This window comes from Drosophila melanogaster, chromosome 3R (genome assembly GCF_000001215.4).
Source record: "Drosophila melanogaster chromosome 3R".
Lineage (NCBI taxonomy): Eukaryota > Metazoa > Arthropoda > Insecta > Diptera > Drosophilidae > Drosophila > Drosophila melanogaster.
The window spans coordinates 18,808,880-18,825,336 of NT_033777.3; the positions used below are offsets into that span (position 1 = coordinate 18,808,880).

The 16,457-nt window shown below is 42.5% G+C and overlaps 1 protein-coding gene across 3 annotated transcripts in view; it reads right to left on the reverse strand.

Annotated features, from left to right (window-relative positions):
- The window catches only part of Octalpha2R (alpha2-adrenergic-like octopamine receptor), a 49,945-nt gene that overhangs the window by 9,600 nt on the left and 23,888 nt on the right, over window positions 1-16,457 (reverse strand). For all 3 annotated transcript variants that reach the window (NM_001275785.2, NM_142497.5, NM_001275786.2), the window contains exon 2: window positions 486-644. In NM_001275785.2, the coding sequence (NP_001262714.1) occupies window positions 486-644 (159 nt within the window). The remainder of the gene's footprint in view (window positions 1-485; window positions 645-16,457) is intronic.

Here is a 16,457-nt window from a genome sequence, read left to right on the forward strand (position 1 = left end):
GAATGGGCCTGCATAATGGCCGTTTGCCTTAACGTGGCCAACTGCAACTGCTGCAGCGGCCAAAATTGCAGCGTTGGCAAGTTGCAATTCACGATGGCTTTGGGCAAGGGGAAGTGGGGGTAAATCCTACACGTAGTTACCACAAGTTGTTGATGGGAAATTGAAGCGAGGCATGTGTGCTCAATTTGCAGCATCCTGGAGTAATGCACAATTACTTTTTGGGGTAAGCGGAAAGGTGTGTGTGTGTGTGTGAATATTACACAAACGCCGCATATGCCGCAGTCGTCTAGAAGACTTACATTTGTCCATTGAATCGTAAAAATCCCATTTCCATGCCTGACACATTTTGCGGCCAACCGCAATAATGGCTCAAAAGTGAGATTTTGCGACGCCCCGAGGTGTGGAGTCCATTAGGCATTAGGTGTGTGTAAATAAGTGCCCATTTTGATGGGTCAAATTCATAAATAATAGCCCCAACCACTCACCTGTTCGTTGTTCGTTTTGCGGGGATGCTTTTTAATGCCTCTCCTCGCCCGCGCCTTGGCGGCAAAGTAAATTCGTATGTACACAAAGACCATGATGCAACTGGGTATGTAGAAGGAGCCCAGTGCCGAGTACAGCACGTAGCCAATGTCCTCGCTTAGCTGCAACAAATCGAAAAAGGACGAAGGTTAGACATTATCGGGCTATGGGCCAAATGGATTTAGAAAATGACTGCCAAAGGTTAAGTCCAGTGTAGTGTCGAAAGTTTACAGAAAAGTAACTAAACATTACTGTCATTAAAAATTCAATACGATTTTTGATTTTTCGTAAAATGCAATTTACTTGCAAAATGATAAATAAATATAGCTATGAGCAATTAAATATTAAATAAATTTTTGATTTCTTGTAAAATGCAATATACAATAATAAAAAATAAAAGTGATTTATTTAAGATTTAAATGGCAATTTGGTTAAGATTTCCCAATGTCTTTATCATGCCAAACCTGAAATGCATTTTATTCAATTGGCTTCTGCAGCTAAATTTGCTTTTATCGACAGCCAAAGGAACTCTGCACTATTTTTCGTTCTTTGTGGTCTTAATTAATTTTAGCCCTTTTAGCCATCAACTAGTTTCATTTTCCCATTGAATGCCCTGAACTTGACTTGTAGCCTTTGTTGGAGCTTAAGGAGCATTAACTTTACCAAGTTACCTCAACTATCGTCTGCCAGATTAAATTTACGACCCAACATCCTCTGACTTTGAATCGCCTTTTCTTTGATATTTACTATCGCTTTAGCCTGGCTTGTTGCTTTTGGCCATATTTTCAGGCTTGATAGCGGGGTTTCATTAAGTGCATTAGTCTGATTTACTGAAAAATGCATTCCGCCTTTTATGTCTGGCCGAAAATGTTTTTGTCTGTGGCTGCTTCCGTCGGCAATTCTGAGCCCCGGGTTCCATTTTCCTAAGGCATTTATGTGAAATATGCAAAGAGCAAGAAATTTTATAACGTTAAATGAAGTAAAAGTATTAGATTCCCGCACCGCACAAAGGAGATTCCTCAACCTGGCGGCGAAAAACGTTTCGCGGCACATTTTCTCGTGCTTGGAAAAGCATTTTCCATTTTTTTTTTTTTTTTGTTCTTTAAAGCTGCCGGAATTAAATCGTCTCAAACTTACTGCCCGTCCAACTCTCTTCACAAAAATTATGCAAATTAAGTGTTTTGATGAAAGGCATTCGAAAAAGTGCACTTGACAGCAAGGGGGGGGGGGGTAGTGGGGCCGGAGAAAGGGGTTGAGTGGAGAACGAACGAATTGCCCCAGCAGCTTTGCCCTTTTGAGTCGCTGTTCGTGTTGTTCGCCGGCGAGTGGCGTGCATAATGAAAAGCTTTTGTCCCGTTGTTACTGCCACTGCTTGTAGCTCACCTCAATCCGCATTCAACGCTCCTGGAAAATGCATAATTCTACACGCCGAGAAAATGCCAAAGGCTGGGAAAGGAGACACTTTAAAGCGAATCCCTTGCTCTACAATGCACCAACATAATCTGTTGATTTTGCTGGCTTGCTGTTTCCATTTCTCACAGTGCATGCATCCTTGTGCTGCGAATATCTGTGCCCGACATCAGCTGGTCAAGTTAAGCTGCTTCCCCCTGGTGGAATTGCAGTAGCCGGTTAAGAAATCGACTAGCAATTTATAAAAAATTCTTTACGTACTTGATATCCAGAGTGTGTACATCTGGAGAAAGAAGCCGGGTGGCTACAAACGAAATTTATTTAAGGTTTTAAGCTGCTTACGCTCACATGCAGGCAGGCAAATTGAATTGCCGGGAAGAGGAGCCAGCTGTAAATACACAGCATATAGCCAAATATCTGGCTGGATAGCTGGCCTGTTATGCAGAGGCAGCTTAAGTGCAGCCCAGTTTATCATAAGCCGCAAGGCGAAGTTGCACCCGAAACAGGCTGAGCTAGACAACTTTATCCTGCTGCCAAAGCGGAATATAAATATCATAGCCTCTACCCATCCGACCAACGCGCCACCTACTAAAACCGGGGTTGTGGCAACAAAATAAGCATAAAGTATTAAGCGCCGGGTATAATGTTGCCGAAATATACATCAAGTGGCACGTAGAGACGAGCAGGAGAACGCCAACAGAGGATCCGAGCAGATGAGTAGAGCCACCAACAGCTACTTAAGCTGGATTCTTGAATGCTGACGCTGCTGCTGCCAGCCGGGCTGTCTCGGTTTTCAACTTATTGCTTGCCGCACAGGCAGCACGCTAACTGCACTGCGAGAAACTGGGTGCGAATTTCTCAATTTGTATCATATCATGTACAGTTTGTACCAGAGTTTCTTAAATAATCTAATATTAAGGAATACACTAAAAGGAACAATAGATGAGGGTGCTTTTATTTGGCAAATCTTTAGATCCAAACTCGAAGGATAAATGTTTCTTTGCACTGTATGCTGCAGTTGCATCGAAACAACTGTGTTCAAGCTACTCTTATGGTCTCATCATTTACGGTTTAAGGCTGATATATTGACAGCATTTGTCAGCGCTTCACGCGGAACCGTCTCTCACCTCCATCGTGAATTTTAGTGGGCCAAAGGAATGAGTTTCGTTTCGTTGGCATTAAAGCCAAAGTTGGCCGAAAAACTTTTGTTGGTAGGCCGAAAAGTTGCGCATATGCCAAACGTGTGTTTACGTCACTCGGGAAACACCTGTAGCAAAATAGTGGGCCCAAAGTTTTGCACACTGCGATAATGATGTCGAGTCGAGCGGCGGGTAGAATGTGCGGAAGAATATTTTATTAACGCATTGGAACAAAGCTCTTAAACTGACATTTGTGCGGGCCAAGAACGTGTTGGCCGAGCTGGAAACTAGTGGGCTAACAAATAAATTGTCAACTGTGCGTGACGATAACTTTATGCAGCGGATTTAATGTAATTGAAAACTTCACTTTGTTGCTGCATTTCCCTTTAGCCTTTTTCCTTTCCTTTTCCCATTTACCATTTACCACTTTCCTTTTCCCCTTAACCCATTTCCCATTGCCATGCACCTTTGGAGCTTCCTGCTCCTCCTGCAGACTTTCTATCTCTCAATGCCGCCTCAATCCGCCCACAAGCTGCATTTGTGCTAATTTGCAGATTTTCAAATTGCACAGGGCGCCTTTGTTTATTTAAAAGTTTTCCCACGCGCTCCCCGAAGAAGTAGCGTGCGAAAGCAGAGACAGAGTAAGGAAAACAGGGAACGAGGCGAAAAGGAAAAATAATTATTCTGCAATTTTTAATTAAATGGCAATGGCAATTGTTGTTGCCACCGCTTCATCCTCTGCATTGGCGAACTTAAGCTGACGGAAACAAAAACTCATTATGCGCCACCAAATTCGTTAGGCGGGCAGGAGCTTGAGCAAAAGCAACAGCTAAAAGTGTTGATGATGACAAGTGCCTTGGAAAAAAGGATGAAATAAAAAAAAAACAGCTCACAGCAAAATGGATGGTGAAAAATGATGAAAGGGTTGACGGTAGACCGAGTGGAAATTTATTGAAATGTAAACATGGAAAAGCAGGCTGAAATGAGCGTAATTAAAAATATTAAATTCCTCTGCTTCGGTCGCGCTCGTGTACTGCGTTCAACGTGGCGTATGAGCGATGCTTTAAAGGTAAATCATACGCCTCGTGGGCTTGTGGCCACCAATAGCTGCCAGCAGCAATCGCAAATAATATGTAATGAAAGAAAATAAAGAGGAAATTCCGCTGTAAACACAAAAGAATTTCAATCCGCATTGCACTGCAGAAAGTTTGAGCAGGGAAAAAGAAGGACGCAGAACAAAAGTTGAGTCAAGCTCACAAAAGTACGAAAAACAAAGTGTGTGTGTGTGTGTGTGTGTAGCGACAACACTCGGAAAAACAGAAATAAATGCGATAAACTATGATTCTTCGGAATGTCAATGCGCTGGCTCAAACTGCTCTTGAAAATAGTTTTAATTTATGTTCGTTTCATTTCATTCATTCATCTAAAAAACAGTTCATTTATTTTTGAAAAAAAATAAAATTACAATTTAAAATCCTAATTATTTAATTATTGCATTCTAGGATTACTCGGCGAAATCCTTTTAATGCGATTTAAAATATATGTGTATATTTGCTCTGCAAATGAAAAAAAAGCGCGTTTCGTCCGAGGACGAGTAGTAGAATGGTGGGACAGCAGAAAATGTGGAAAGAGTTGGTAGTGGCTGCTGTCATCATCAGCATTGTTGTCGGTGCTTGTGCAAGTTTTTCAACAGCAATAAGCCAGGACTGCGAAGGACTGCAGGACACATTCGGACTCGCCAAGGACACTGCAACGCAACGCACTGAGACAATCAATAAATCTAAAGTGCAACTACAGGCGGCGGCGACGACTACCGAGCTCAGTTTTCAATTTGACCAAAAGAAATGTTCGCTGCTTGGCCCTCGTTGCCGCCCCTTTGACAATGTTGTCAATAGTTGAAGGGGGGATCTCGTGCCAATTCGGCCCCCACTTCCTCAGCCCAATTCCAGCTCGATTTGCCCTCTTGTTTGTCGCTGCTCGCTGAAGCAGCCATTTTGCACAGAGTTTGCATAGCCAATTTGCCTGGCTGCAGTTTTTCTTTTTTTTTTTTTTTCGAGACGAGACGAGGGTCTTCGCATTGACTTCAAACTGCTCCTCGTCAGGAAGTTCCACATCCTCTGGCCGAAGCTTGCATTTCAATTGACTGCACTTCGCATTGGCATTTGCCCATTGCCATTCCTTATTTTCTATTAGAGCATTCATTTTGCTTTCCCAGGCTGTCGTCATTGCCAGCTGACTTCATTTGCGACTGCCTTTTCGCATTTCCACATTTTCACAACTTAACGCTTGCCCGCACTTGCCATAAACGTAAATCAAGTGGCTCCTTTCGTTCGCAGGCTGGAGTGCCACTCAAACGAGAGCTAATGCCGCAAATCCGTCCAGTTGGCCAGCTATCGCCTCATTTACGCCGCGACAATGTCCAGCCAGAGCCAATTTTTTGACAATTAAAAATGTTACTAATGAAGAGTGTGGGGAAATGCCAGAGCACTAATTACACTCGTAAAAAAGAATTATAAATATACTGATAGGATACCTATCTTACTTATAGGATCATAAAAAGCTATGCTGTGGGACATATACATTTTATGTCTTATAGATCATGGTCATATAAAAACTAAGATACAGTAACTTATGGGCGTAACTGAACTTAATTTAAAGAACATACTTTATAGTGCTAGTAAAGTATTGCTTTGTTAATCTGATTGTCCGCGTTATGTATTCGATTTTCTTATTGGGGGCCTGCTTTTTTTTTTCCATTGCGATACAATAAATTAATTCCGCAGCAAAAACTCTTCGACTCGAGGGTGTTTTTTAAGCCTTGGGTCGTGCCGATTTGTTATTGCCGCTTAATTGCGGCAGACGGCACGCTTCATTAAATTGCAATTTTTCAGAACCGCTAGTCATTCACTAAGCCATGCAAATGCATTTGCTGGGGCGCCACTAAAAAAAAAGGCCAACAAAATGTTCGACGTTCGCAATGGTAGAAAAACACATTTCCGGAATTATGCTGCAGGCTTTTTAATTGTTGTGGCGAGTTTTATGGTTTTATTATTTGATTTCGTCCGCTGGCTGTATCGCTGCGTGTGGCACAACATTTACCATAACCCCTCCGCCCCCTCCAGGATTTTCCTCTCCTTCGTATCCGCTGCGAAACGGCGTTTTTATTATGCGGCCTGATATTTTTAACGGCAACCACTTTATGCTGATTGCCAGCCTGGCCTATCCGTTAGCAGCCGCCAGCTTAATATTATCGTTAAAATAAAATAGCAACAAAAGAGCTCGGCAACTGTTGCTGCTGTAGTAGTTGTAAAATGCAGAAGGACTAAGGATTTGTTGCTGCCTTTATGGAATCGTCGGCGGCGGAAATTGCTTGTTGACACGCAGAGTGTGGGCGGAAAATCGGGGGGAGGCGTGTTTTCCTGAAGGTGCCTGACCTAGTCCACGGCAATTTGTTTCCGCATTTTCAGCTGCGGTCAATTCAGACTAGCTTTCCACTTCGCGTACTCTTATAAAAGGAATGCCTCAATCGAACATTATAAAACATGTGTTCGATTTCGATCAAATAAAAATAAAAAAATGTTAATTCGCTTCCATGCTAGCAAATATAAATTAAAAACAAGAATCCTTTTTACATAATAAACTCGAACAGCTTAATATTTTGAGTTTAATTTTAAAGTATCATTTAGTTTTTAACGCTTTTGAAAAAGCGAAAGACATTTGAAAACTTCTTTACCAAAGGGTATTTATAATTCACCGATACCCGTTTAATGGATTTGCCTTTTTGTTTTTTGTAGGCAAACGCAAATTGTGATTGATGTTTGGCGCTAAATTACTATAATTATGCAACACGATTTGACTTGCGTTTTATTTGATTACCGGTTGCGGGCTCATTGTGTGGCCAAATCGAAAGAGCCAACCCGGCCCACCCCCTTGATGACTCTATTCCCAATTGGTCGGAAGGTTAGTGGCGATAAGCGAGCTGTTCCGGACTGCCTATTGATTTTGTGTCATTGGTGTGTTTCGGTGCTCACGAAAAACAAATGAGTTGTGTAATTAATACGGGCTTTTGTCTTGCCATAATGGCAGGCACATAAATAGCACAATAAGCCCAGGGTATGTTACGGAAAATAGCAGAAAATTAATTTTCATATGGCTTTCGGTTGTCCCTTCCATTGAATTGTACACAAGTGCGTGTGTGTGTGTGTGTGTGTGTGTGTGTGTGTGGGCCTAAATGTATGCTAATATTATGCCTTTAACCACAATGTCGCATGCATTGTTAATCATCTGCAGTTGCCAGTTGTAACAAATTGTTGCCAAATGCTTGTTTGGGGCTCCGCAAACTTGTACACAAGTGCGACCCCGAGAGCGGCCAACGGCGTCGTTAATTTTAACAGTAAATTAAATACGAGTCTTTTCGCATTGGGAGCCATGGAAGCTGCCACTGAGCCGTGTTTCGGGCCTAAATGGGCAGTTAACCGGCCAGAGCCATAGACACTGAAAAAGTTAAGCTTTGACATTTTAGAAATTTTAAATGAAATAAATACGCGTAAAAAATGTATGATTTCTAAAAATTTTAATGATCCATATTATTATTCTCTTGGGTCCTTAAATATTGAATACTTTAAATATATAAATATTTAATTTTAAATTAAGCAATTGTTGAAAATTGACTTTATTATACGGCAAATGAAATACAGATGGCGTTTTAGTTTTGCCATAACTCAATTCTGAGTGCACTTTGAATGGAAACCTAATGTGCCAATGTTTGTTTTTGCAAGTGGCAAGCCAATTGGAAATTTTAAATGATATATATTCGTGCGGAAGCGACTGGCCAGTGGTCTGCACTCGTAATGTAGCTAAAATCGAAATCAGGCTAAAACGTGTTTATGCCGAATTGTGCTGGCCAAATTTCCAACTGGCCAGCTTTGCTTGGGCCAAAAATAATTACTGTGCTGTGCCGGGCGTACAAATCTTGTTGGTTTTGCAGGCAGCATGCAGCAGGAGCAGCAAACCCACAGCAACAACAATGTTTCACAAATTTTAACGCTTAATGGTTATTGACACACAAACAAACCAATGGAGGACACGAAAGGAGGTGGATGGGATGGTGGGTGGGTTGGTTGGTTGGTTGCTGAGTGGTACAAACACCATGACACTCGTCGTTGGCAAAAGCCGGACAAATGAACAACCGCTGTTGCAGCCATGGACAAGTTGCCATTGGGGCTTTGGCCATGCGGTCGAACACATGAGGAAGGAGCAGCTGGCCAGGGGTTGCAGGGGGTCCATATAGGTTCTTGGTTGTGGGTGGTGGGTGGTGGTGCGGTGACTCGACCGCAGTCCAATAGCAGGGACAGCAACGATAACAACACGACAAGTACAACTACAGGAACGCCCGGGCGCTCAACAAGCAAAACAGCTTTCCACATATCACGCAATTTCCATTGCAATGCTTGTTTGCTTTCTCTGCCGACGGCTGTAATTTATGGTTTAAAGTACTAAAAAATACGCATGTGCGTATTGCTTGCAATATGCAATATTGCATTTTAATATACGGCATAGGTTAAGATAATAAAGTAAAGCAAAGAAAAATTTACCAAATAGATGTAACTGCAAGAATATACATAATAATGTTAATATTGTAATGATTAAGATTAGCATGCCTACTATATGAAGTTCACTTGATATAAATTGATTCACATTAACATATCTGTTTTAAAATATATAGTGCTATACAGAGCTATTCCTATTTTACTGACCGCTGTCGTTCACAAACTTCGGAGAGCAGCTAACGGTGCGTATACGCAATATACACCTGAAATTAAAATTGAAATGAAGCCTTGCGGCGACCTTAGACAATATTGATATTGATTTGCCTTGCATGCTCAAGTCAATCAAGCATAATTAAAAAGTTTCCGTTTCACTGGCAATTGCCGGAATATCAATTTGATTAAGTGGAAGGATTGCTATCCTTTAAATCCTCTTCGACCAGAACTCAATGAAAATGATTGTATTCGTCGGTCAGAAGTTTACGGCCACAAATAGTATCAGTATTGGCAGCATTCGTTTTCATTACGGCACCCAAGCACCACACACACACACGCCACGCATGTGAGTGTGTGCGTGAGTGCAATTTCATTAATGGCTAATTAATTGCAACTTTATTTCGCGGTCCGTTCGCCGTGGCAGCCAACCATTTTGCATTGTAGCGGAATGCGCTTGATGCACGCAACAACCATTGTCGAATGAAAACAATGGAAAATTGTGGAGAGTTGGCGTGGAAGTCAGACAGGAAGGGCATACGTTTTGTTATGTGAAATTCCATCCATAATTTAATTTAAATTTTTTTTATAATTTTTAAACGCCGCTCCTTGGCACGAGAGCAATGCCTGCTCGTTGGCAATTGCATATTCAGTGCACTTAATATTAAGCGATTGCACAACGCTCTCTGCGTGTTTTAAAATCGTTAAACAAGCGCGCACACACACACACCCGCCCAAGACGAACTAAGGCTTCAACTAATTAGAGCACTAATTAGCGTTATTAAAATACGGCAATGGCGGTAAAGTAATGGCAGACACTGTGCCTCTGTCGCAGGCGTCAAGGGGCGGGTTTCGTGGTGATCCTGGATGGCTTGGCCACACTGGGTGGCAGGACCAAAACAAGTGTAGTGAGTGGCAGCATCTGCACGACTGCCTGTCTGACTGTTCCTGCCTTTTGCCGGGGAAGCTGCCCATTAAAAGCACATTTAAGATGTTTACAAACGTGTTCTGAGACGATGCACACGACAAACCCACGCTCACACGGCGACTTGAACACTGCGCGAAAATGCTGACAACTTCTGACAATTAAATTTACTAAAAGTACTAGTGGTTATTTAATACTGTACTTCTTGCAAGAGCTATTATTTTATCTTTGCAATAATTCACAACCTAAGTAGATATTATTATTGGATTTTAATTAAATAATAAAAGTATTACCCTCACGGAATGTTTATCTTTTATGTATATTCTCTTATGCAATGATTGAAAAAATTCATATCAATTTGTTTGTTTTTATTTATACAAACACAATAAACTCCAATCACCATTAATCTTTCTCTAACAAGGTGGCAGTTTCAAAAGTTCGATTATTGTATTTAAGCATACAAGTTATAGTTTTTCCTAGTGCCACGACACGCATTTGCTGTCAGTTTTTGCACTGGAAACTAGAACGCGATTGCGGAAGGAGAAACTGCTGCGGGCGGAAACGGATGTGTGCCGGCGGGAAAAAAGAAGAAGATGAGGAAGAAGAGAGCTTCGCTGAAAAAGAATGGGTATGCGTGAAATTAGAGGCGGTGTTGTAGAGCACATTTTACAACCGGCATTATCGCAATAGCCTCGGCTAGAGTGGGTATATGGGAACCTTAACGAATTTGATTGGCTCTAGATGTGGGCGGGCTCAGGCGGCCGAATGCGAAAACTTTACTTTAATTGACAGCAAAAAGCAATTTGCCTCATTACAAGCAACACGAGCGTAATTAAATGCTGCCCCGAGGCACAAAGCTGCTCCATTATGCCGCCCTTGCTGCTCCTGCCACTTCGACCGCGATGGAATCATCAGACGACTCCGACAGCGATTTACCCACCAGCCGCAGCGGTTCCTCCTCCTCCTCCTCCACCACCACCTCCTCCTCCTTCGATGGGCAATCCCCGCCAGGATTACGGGGAAAGCTTTAAATTCGAAACGCTTTGACCGACGGCGCACAAAAGGGTCCGGCAGACAACAGACGACATGCGATTTAGTTTCTTATTTGACACTTTTCCGCAGAGCTTTTGCTCCGTTTTATTTCGCCATTTCCCTTCTTTCCGGGTGCGGGACGAGCGATGGGCAAAAGGGCAGCTTCGGCATCTGTCGACGTCCGCTGCAGTCATGGCAAATGTCATTTAAAGGACAATAATGGCGGTCGTTGCTGCCGCCGTTCGCCCCAGTTGAGCGAAAAGTTCGCATTTTTTTCCCTTGCGCCGCTTGGCGCCGCATTTAAAGTCGAGTTAAAGTTCAAGTTACTGTGAAAATGTGCGTCAGCTGCGATGCTGCCAGGCTGCCAGGCTGCGAGGCTGCGGATCTCGGTATCGATTTACCCAGAATGTGACATAATTATTGCTCTGTTAACACACACTCGTGCGCGAAGCGAAAACGGAGCACGAGACTCCTTGAGCATGGAGGCGTCCCCGAGGAGCAGGACACAAGTGCCGTGGAGATGAGCTCAGGCGTCATCTTTCGCCGCTGGGGTTGCACTCAAAAAAAAAAAAAAAAAAACAAAGGATTCTCAGCCGGTTACTTGGATACCAAAGTGAACATATTGTGCACTAGGCGTATACTTGATATTCAAGCATATACATTAGATATAATTACTTGTTGGATGAAAGAAATAAAGCATATATTTAAATATATCTTAAACAGCACAAATCAAGCAGAAATTGGTTTTTACTGCATTTAAAAATCGTAGAATCATATGTAAAAATCCTTCCATAAAATAAAGCTTATGCATTCCAATTGCATCTAATTATGTTTTTCTCTAAGTGTTTCGTAATATTTTTAGAGTACGCCGCTTCAGTCTACTTTATGGCAGTTGTGTGCCCCTGACTTGTCCCCACTCGGCTGGCGATTTATGTGTGTCGGCCGGCGGAGGGTTGGTCAGCAGGAAAGTTTTCATTAATTGTGCTCGCATGTCAGCAGAATAGGAAGAGCGACGCCCTCTGGCTGCCAGTCGCATCCATGTAATTTAATCAAGAGATGAAGAAACTGTAAGCCATCTTTGCCTTGTGGGCCAAGTCGAATAGAGAACGGAGATGGGCTCGGCAGAAACTTTTTGCCAGCCAACAGCAGGCGGGTGGCGAGAGGGCAGAGGCCAGAGTAAATATTGAAATCTTCAACCTCTGACCCGCATGACAAACGAACAACAGGGATAACAATGCCCCGCATACAAATTTGTGGGCGTCGCTGAAGAGATTTGTAAACAATATTTTGTGGCGTACATTTGGGACAGCCGCTGCTGCCTTTGTACGAGTATATTGGCTAGCATCGTTTCCTTGTGGCTCGTCCTTGATGCTCGTCTCGATTTCGGTTTCGCTTACAGTAGAAACGCTGCCTACTTTTTGGGGCCAGCTATTTGGTGCTCTTTTTATTGGGCCTGCCCTGTTTCAGTTTCCTAGGTCTGTCTGTCTCAGAAGTATTCCATACATTGTTGCTCGTTTATTTGCCCTTTATCCACGAACTTTGCCAGCAGGCTGAGCCGAAGGTTTAGCGGATTTAAAAATTTTTCATGAAGCGTATAATGCAAGAATTGAGCAAACGAGATTATAAGTTCCGCTGTGGCAGCTCGCCCCTTTATTAACTGCCAGTTTTCCGTAACTAAAGAAGTCCAAGGCCACTGGCTCGCCACTTCAGCGATGCAATGAAGCGTGAGTATAAATATTTATGGTACACATTTCTTCGGGTCCAATCAATTTTGCATTAGGCGGAAAAATATGAAAGCACAAAACCATATTTACTGACACACACTACAGATGAAAATCATGGCAAATGTTTCGGCGGCGATTGCTCGCTTTTATTCCATGTTGGTCCACGTTCGTGATTGCTTTGCAGTTTTCAGAAATGTCATGTACCCTAGTCCTATGCGTAGTTATGTCTGATCATAAAATCAATATGCGCATACTTAAATTTTATTCCCTTACAATTTGTGTACAAATTTTTTCGCCCGACTGCTAGCCGCCCGTTGTTTTACGATGTTCCGCAATGCTTTCGTTCCTTTCCTTTCCATTTTTTGTGTTTTTTGTGCCGTCAGATCCTTTTGTTTTTTGCTTTTGTTGTTTTGTAGTCCATTTAATTCATGCCATCAAGGACCTAGCTGGCTGGCAGGGTGCACATGCTTTGTCCATTTTGGGGGGGAAATGGGAAACGTTGTTTTGACATATTTTTCTCGTTTATGTGTCCCCTGATCCGCTGGGTGTTGCTTCCCATTCGCTCTGATTTTTTTTGGTCTTTTCCTAGGTGGTGGTATATATTTTTTATTATTTTGCTTTGCTGGTGCCTCTACTTCATTGCCACACGGCGTATGCTTGATAATTGCTTTAGCATTTGGCAACGCCTTTGCCACGGCAAATGCCGGGCGAGTATTTGCTTGGCTAGCTTCCTAATTGTGTTTGCCTAACGCTCCACAAACGAGGAGGAGGAGAAGGAGGTAGTCTCATGTAAGCCACTCTATTATGTCATTTGGGGCATTCAATACAAATTGGTAATATCTCATTTATTCCCATTTTGGCTTGTCGTCTTACACATTCGTCGAATCTAGACAGATGGATGGCGGTGGTGGATGGGTTTCGGCTGGCTGCGATAGATATCCTTCTGTACACAAGTGCGTACGTGGGTGCTTCTGCTGACCACGCAGGCAAACAAGCAGAACAAACAAAAACAAACTGGCAACGGAAAAGCCGAGACAGACACTCGTTCACTGTCATTGCGCTGGTGAGTGACCAAATGTCAAATATACCAAGGCACACACTTATTTCATTTCCAGATTTATGGTGGGAATCGCAAGTGTCCAGCCAGCCAACTCACTCGACCTCACTGAGAAAGGCACTGAGAGGAAAAAGTGGATATATAAGCAATTCTTGGGATTTTCATTGATGATACAATGATACTATTTGAATGCTATTTAACTATTTACAGTACTACAACTTTTAGTAGTATAAAACTTAAATTTCATCTGCAGCTGTGGGTTCAATGACATATTTTTTTGGCTTAGTGTAGAAATGAAGTGTCCTGCTAGGTGAGTCCTTGGCAGCCCAATGCACACTAACAGCAATTTCCGTTGACGCCGAGCTTCGGTGTCATATCTTCTGCTGTTCGAGTTTCGTTCACTGGCTCTTCTTTATACATACATATATATATATATACATTTTTACCATACTTTTGCTGCTCCAAATGCGACATATCTCCGGCTTGGGGTTCAGACACGGTATCAGATTCGACTCTAGCTCCAGCTCGACAACACTTCAGCTGCACTCGCGCAACATGTCAACAGATTGCGGATTGTTGCTGCATTTTCCATTTGATTGCTCGCCGCATTCCCCTTTTCCACTCGCTTTTCGCCCCACCAAACAAATGGCAAACACGGACGAAAGCAAAGGCCACATACAATTTGATATGCTCGACTGCGGTATGTGAGTGCAGTGGCATAGTTGCAGAAGGGGTTGGAATTCCACCCTTATTGAAATTAATTAATAATTAATAAACGTAAAAGAAGTACCAAATCATGGACTTTTCAAATAGTATTATATTATACTGCTCATAAAGTTTTACTAAGTATTCATATTCATATTTGTTGGAATCAATGTTATATAAAGTATATATTTTTGTGGACAAAATAGCATATTGAATCCCTTAAACAATGTTCGGTCTCCGCCTCTGTAGTGGCACGAGATGATGCAATGCCAGTGCCCCATCGACATACATCCTTCTTTGTGATTTCATCAATTTTGGGTCGCATTCTTTGTCCGCATTTGTGGCTTCAATTACTGGCAGCGAAACTGAATTCCACGCACGTATCCCCGCTCGCTGTTTATGTCTGTGTAAAGAGTTTAACATGTGCTTGGATGGTCGTGTCCTGCCACAGCCGAAAAACGCATATTTCTTCTTTTGCGGCAGCACGTACACAATCCAGTTATAATATATAACTACAAATGGAATTTATCTCTATATCCTGCCGGAGCTTTTGTGTCCCGATGCCCGATTTATTGACATGTTTGCCCCGCTGCAAAGTCAAATATCTGTGGGCGATTTTGTAATTGCCTTTTCGCACTCATTTCGGCACTGGGTTTCGATCCAGTCACGCAGCATTTCTAATCTGCTTGCCGCCAATGTGGAGGGAATAATGATTTGGAGAAATATCTTTCGAACATATGGAATGAATCTGAAGTTTGACATTAATATACTTAAGCATGCTAGAAGTTTGCGTATTAAACATGTGTATCATTAAGTGATTCAATAATGCTTACAACTCTTGAATTTTAAAAAACTTTTTTAGTGATTTTAATGTATCCAACAAAAACATTCATACATACATTTGATCTGCATACTTTTATATATACTATAGATTTAGTAAAACGAATGTCTTTGCTGAAATAAAAGCAAAACTGCACGATGAGTTTAGTAGGCGAACGCCATGAGCATGTAACTAAACACATAGTGGCTTTGCTTAAATCCTTTGCATGCTTCTGCATCGTTAACGCCATTGGCCCGCTAAAAGTGCCATAAAATGTGTCCATAAATAAAATCGACTGACTGGCCATCTGACTGACCGAAGCTCGTCATTAAACGCGTTCGTGTTGCCGGCTTATAACTAAATGGCTTACACGGAAGTGGACCAAACCTGTTACTAGGGTGCAGAGAACTTAATTTCCAGGCCAGATGAGCGGCCTGGTTTGATTAAAGTGGTTTCACCAAGCTACGTAAATAAATAACAACGGCTGGAAAAGTATTAGCAGAATTGAGGTTGTGGTTGGGATTTTGCTTAGACGAAAGTCAAATTGAAACTCGGCTGTGTATGAAATGGTATGGTATGGTTAGCTTCCTTTTTCGACAGTGTGTGTGGTGTGGCTGGCACAAACATGGGCCAGCTATAAATTATGATCACAGCTAAAGTTTATGCCGTGCCCCCCCCCCCCCACACACACACACAAAAACACACTCACACATTGGAGCGTACACACATGTGGTCGTGGCCGGTTGAATATTTTATGCTAACACCCAAACCGCAGGACCGACTCAGCCCCAACTCAAATCTCATGAAGTGAACATAAAACATGCAAATTAAAAGGTCCAAACACGTCGTCGTCCTGCTAGCTGCTGTTTGTTCTAGTTGCAGCTGAAGCGGACACACACAGACACGCACAAAGTGAACTAATTTACACAAAAACAATACAATTTGCGAACCCTTGTTCCACATCCCTTTCGCCCTTTGCCCCGGGATCCTTTCATGCCCCCCTCTCTTCCGCCATTCCAACGATTCCATTTGGCAGCCCCAAACCCATTTCGAGTTAGCTTAGCTCACAGCCAAATGGCGCCACCTAGACATTTATAACCCGACTTTTTCCCTGCGATCTCGTCTCTTTCATTCCGCCCTCATGCCCACTCTGTCGCACACATGCGTGCCTCGGTGGCCACATTGTAAATCTTACTGTCAGAACATACAGACACTGGGCCACTTCATTTGAAGAGTATCCTTACACTTGGCATAAAACTTCTGAATTGCCCTACAACTGGAATTCCTTTAAACGATCATATTCATCTATTCAACATCATTTCATAGAGTTACTTAACAATATTCCCGTAAAATGTATGCTTTAC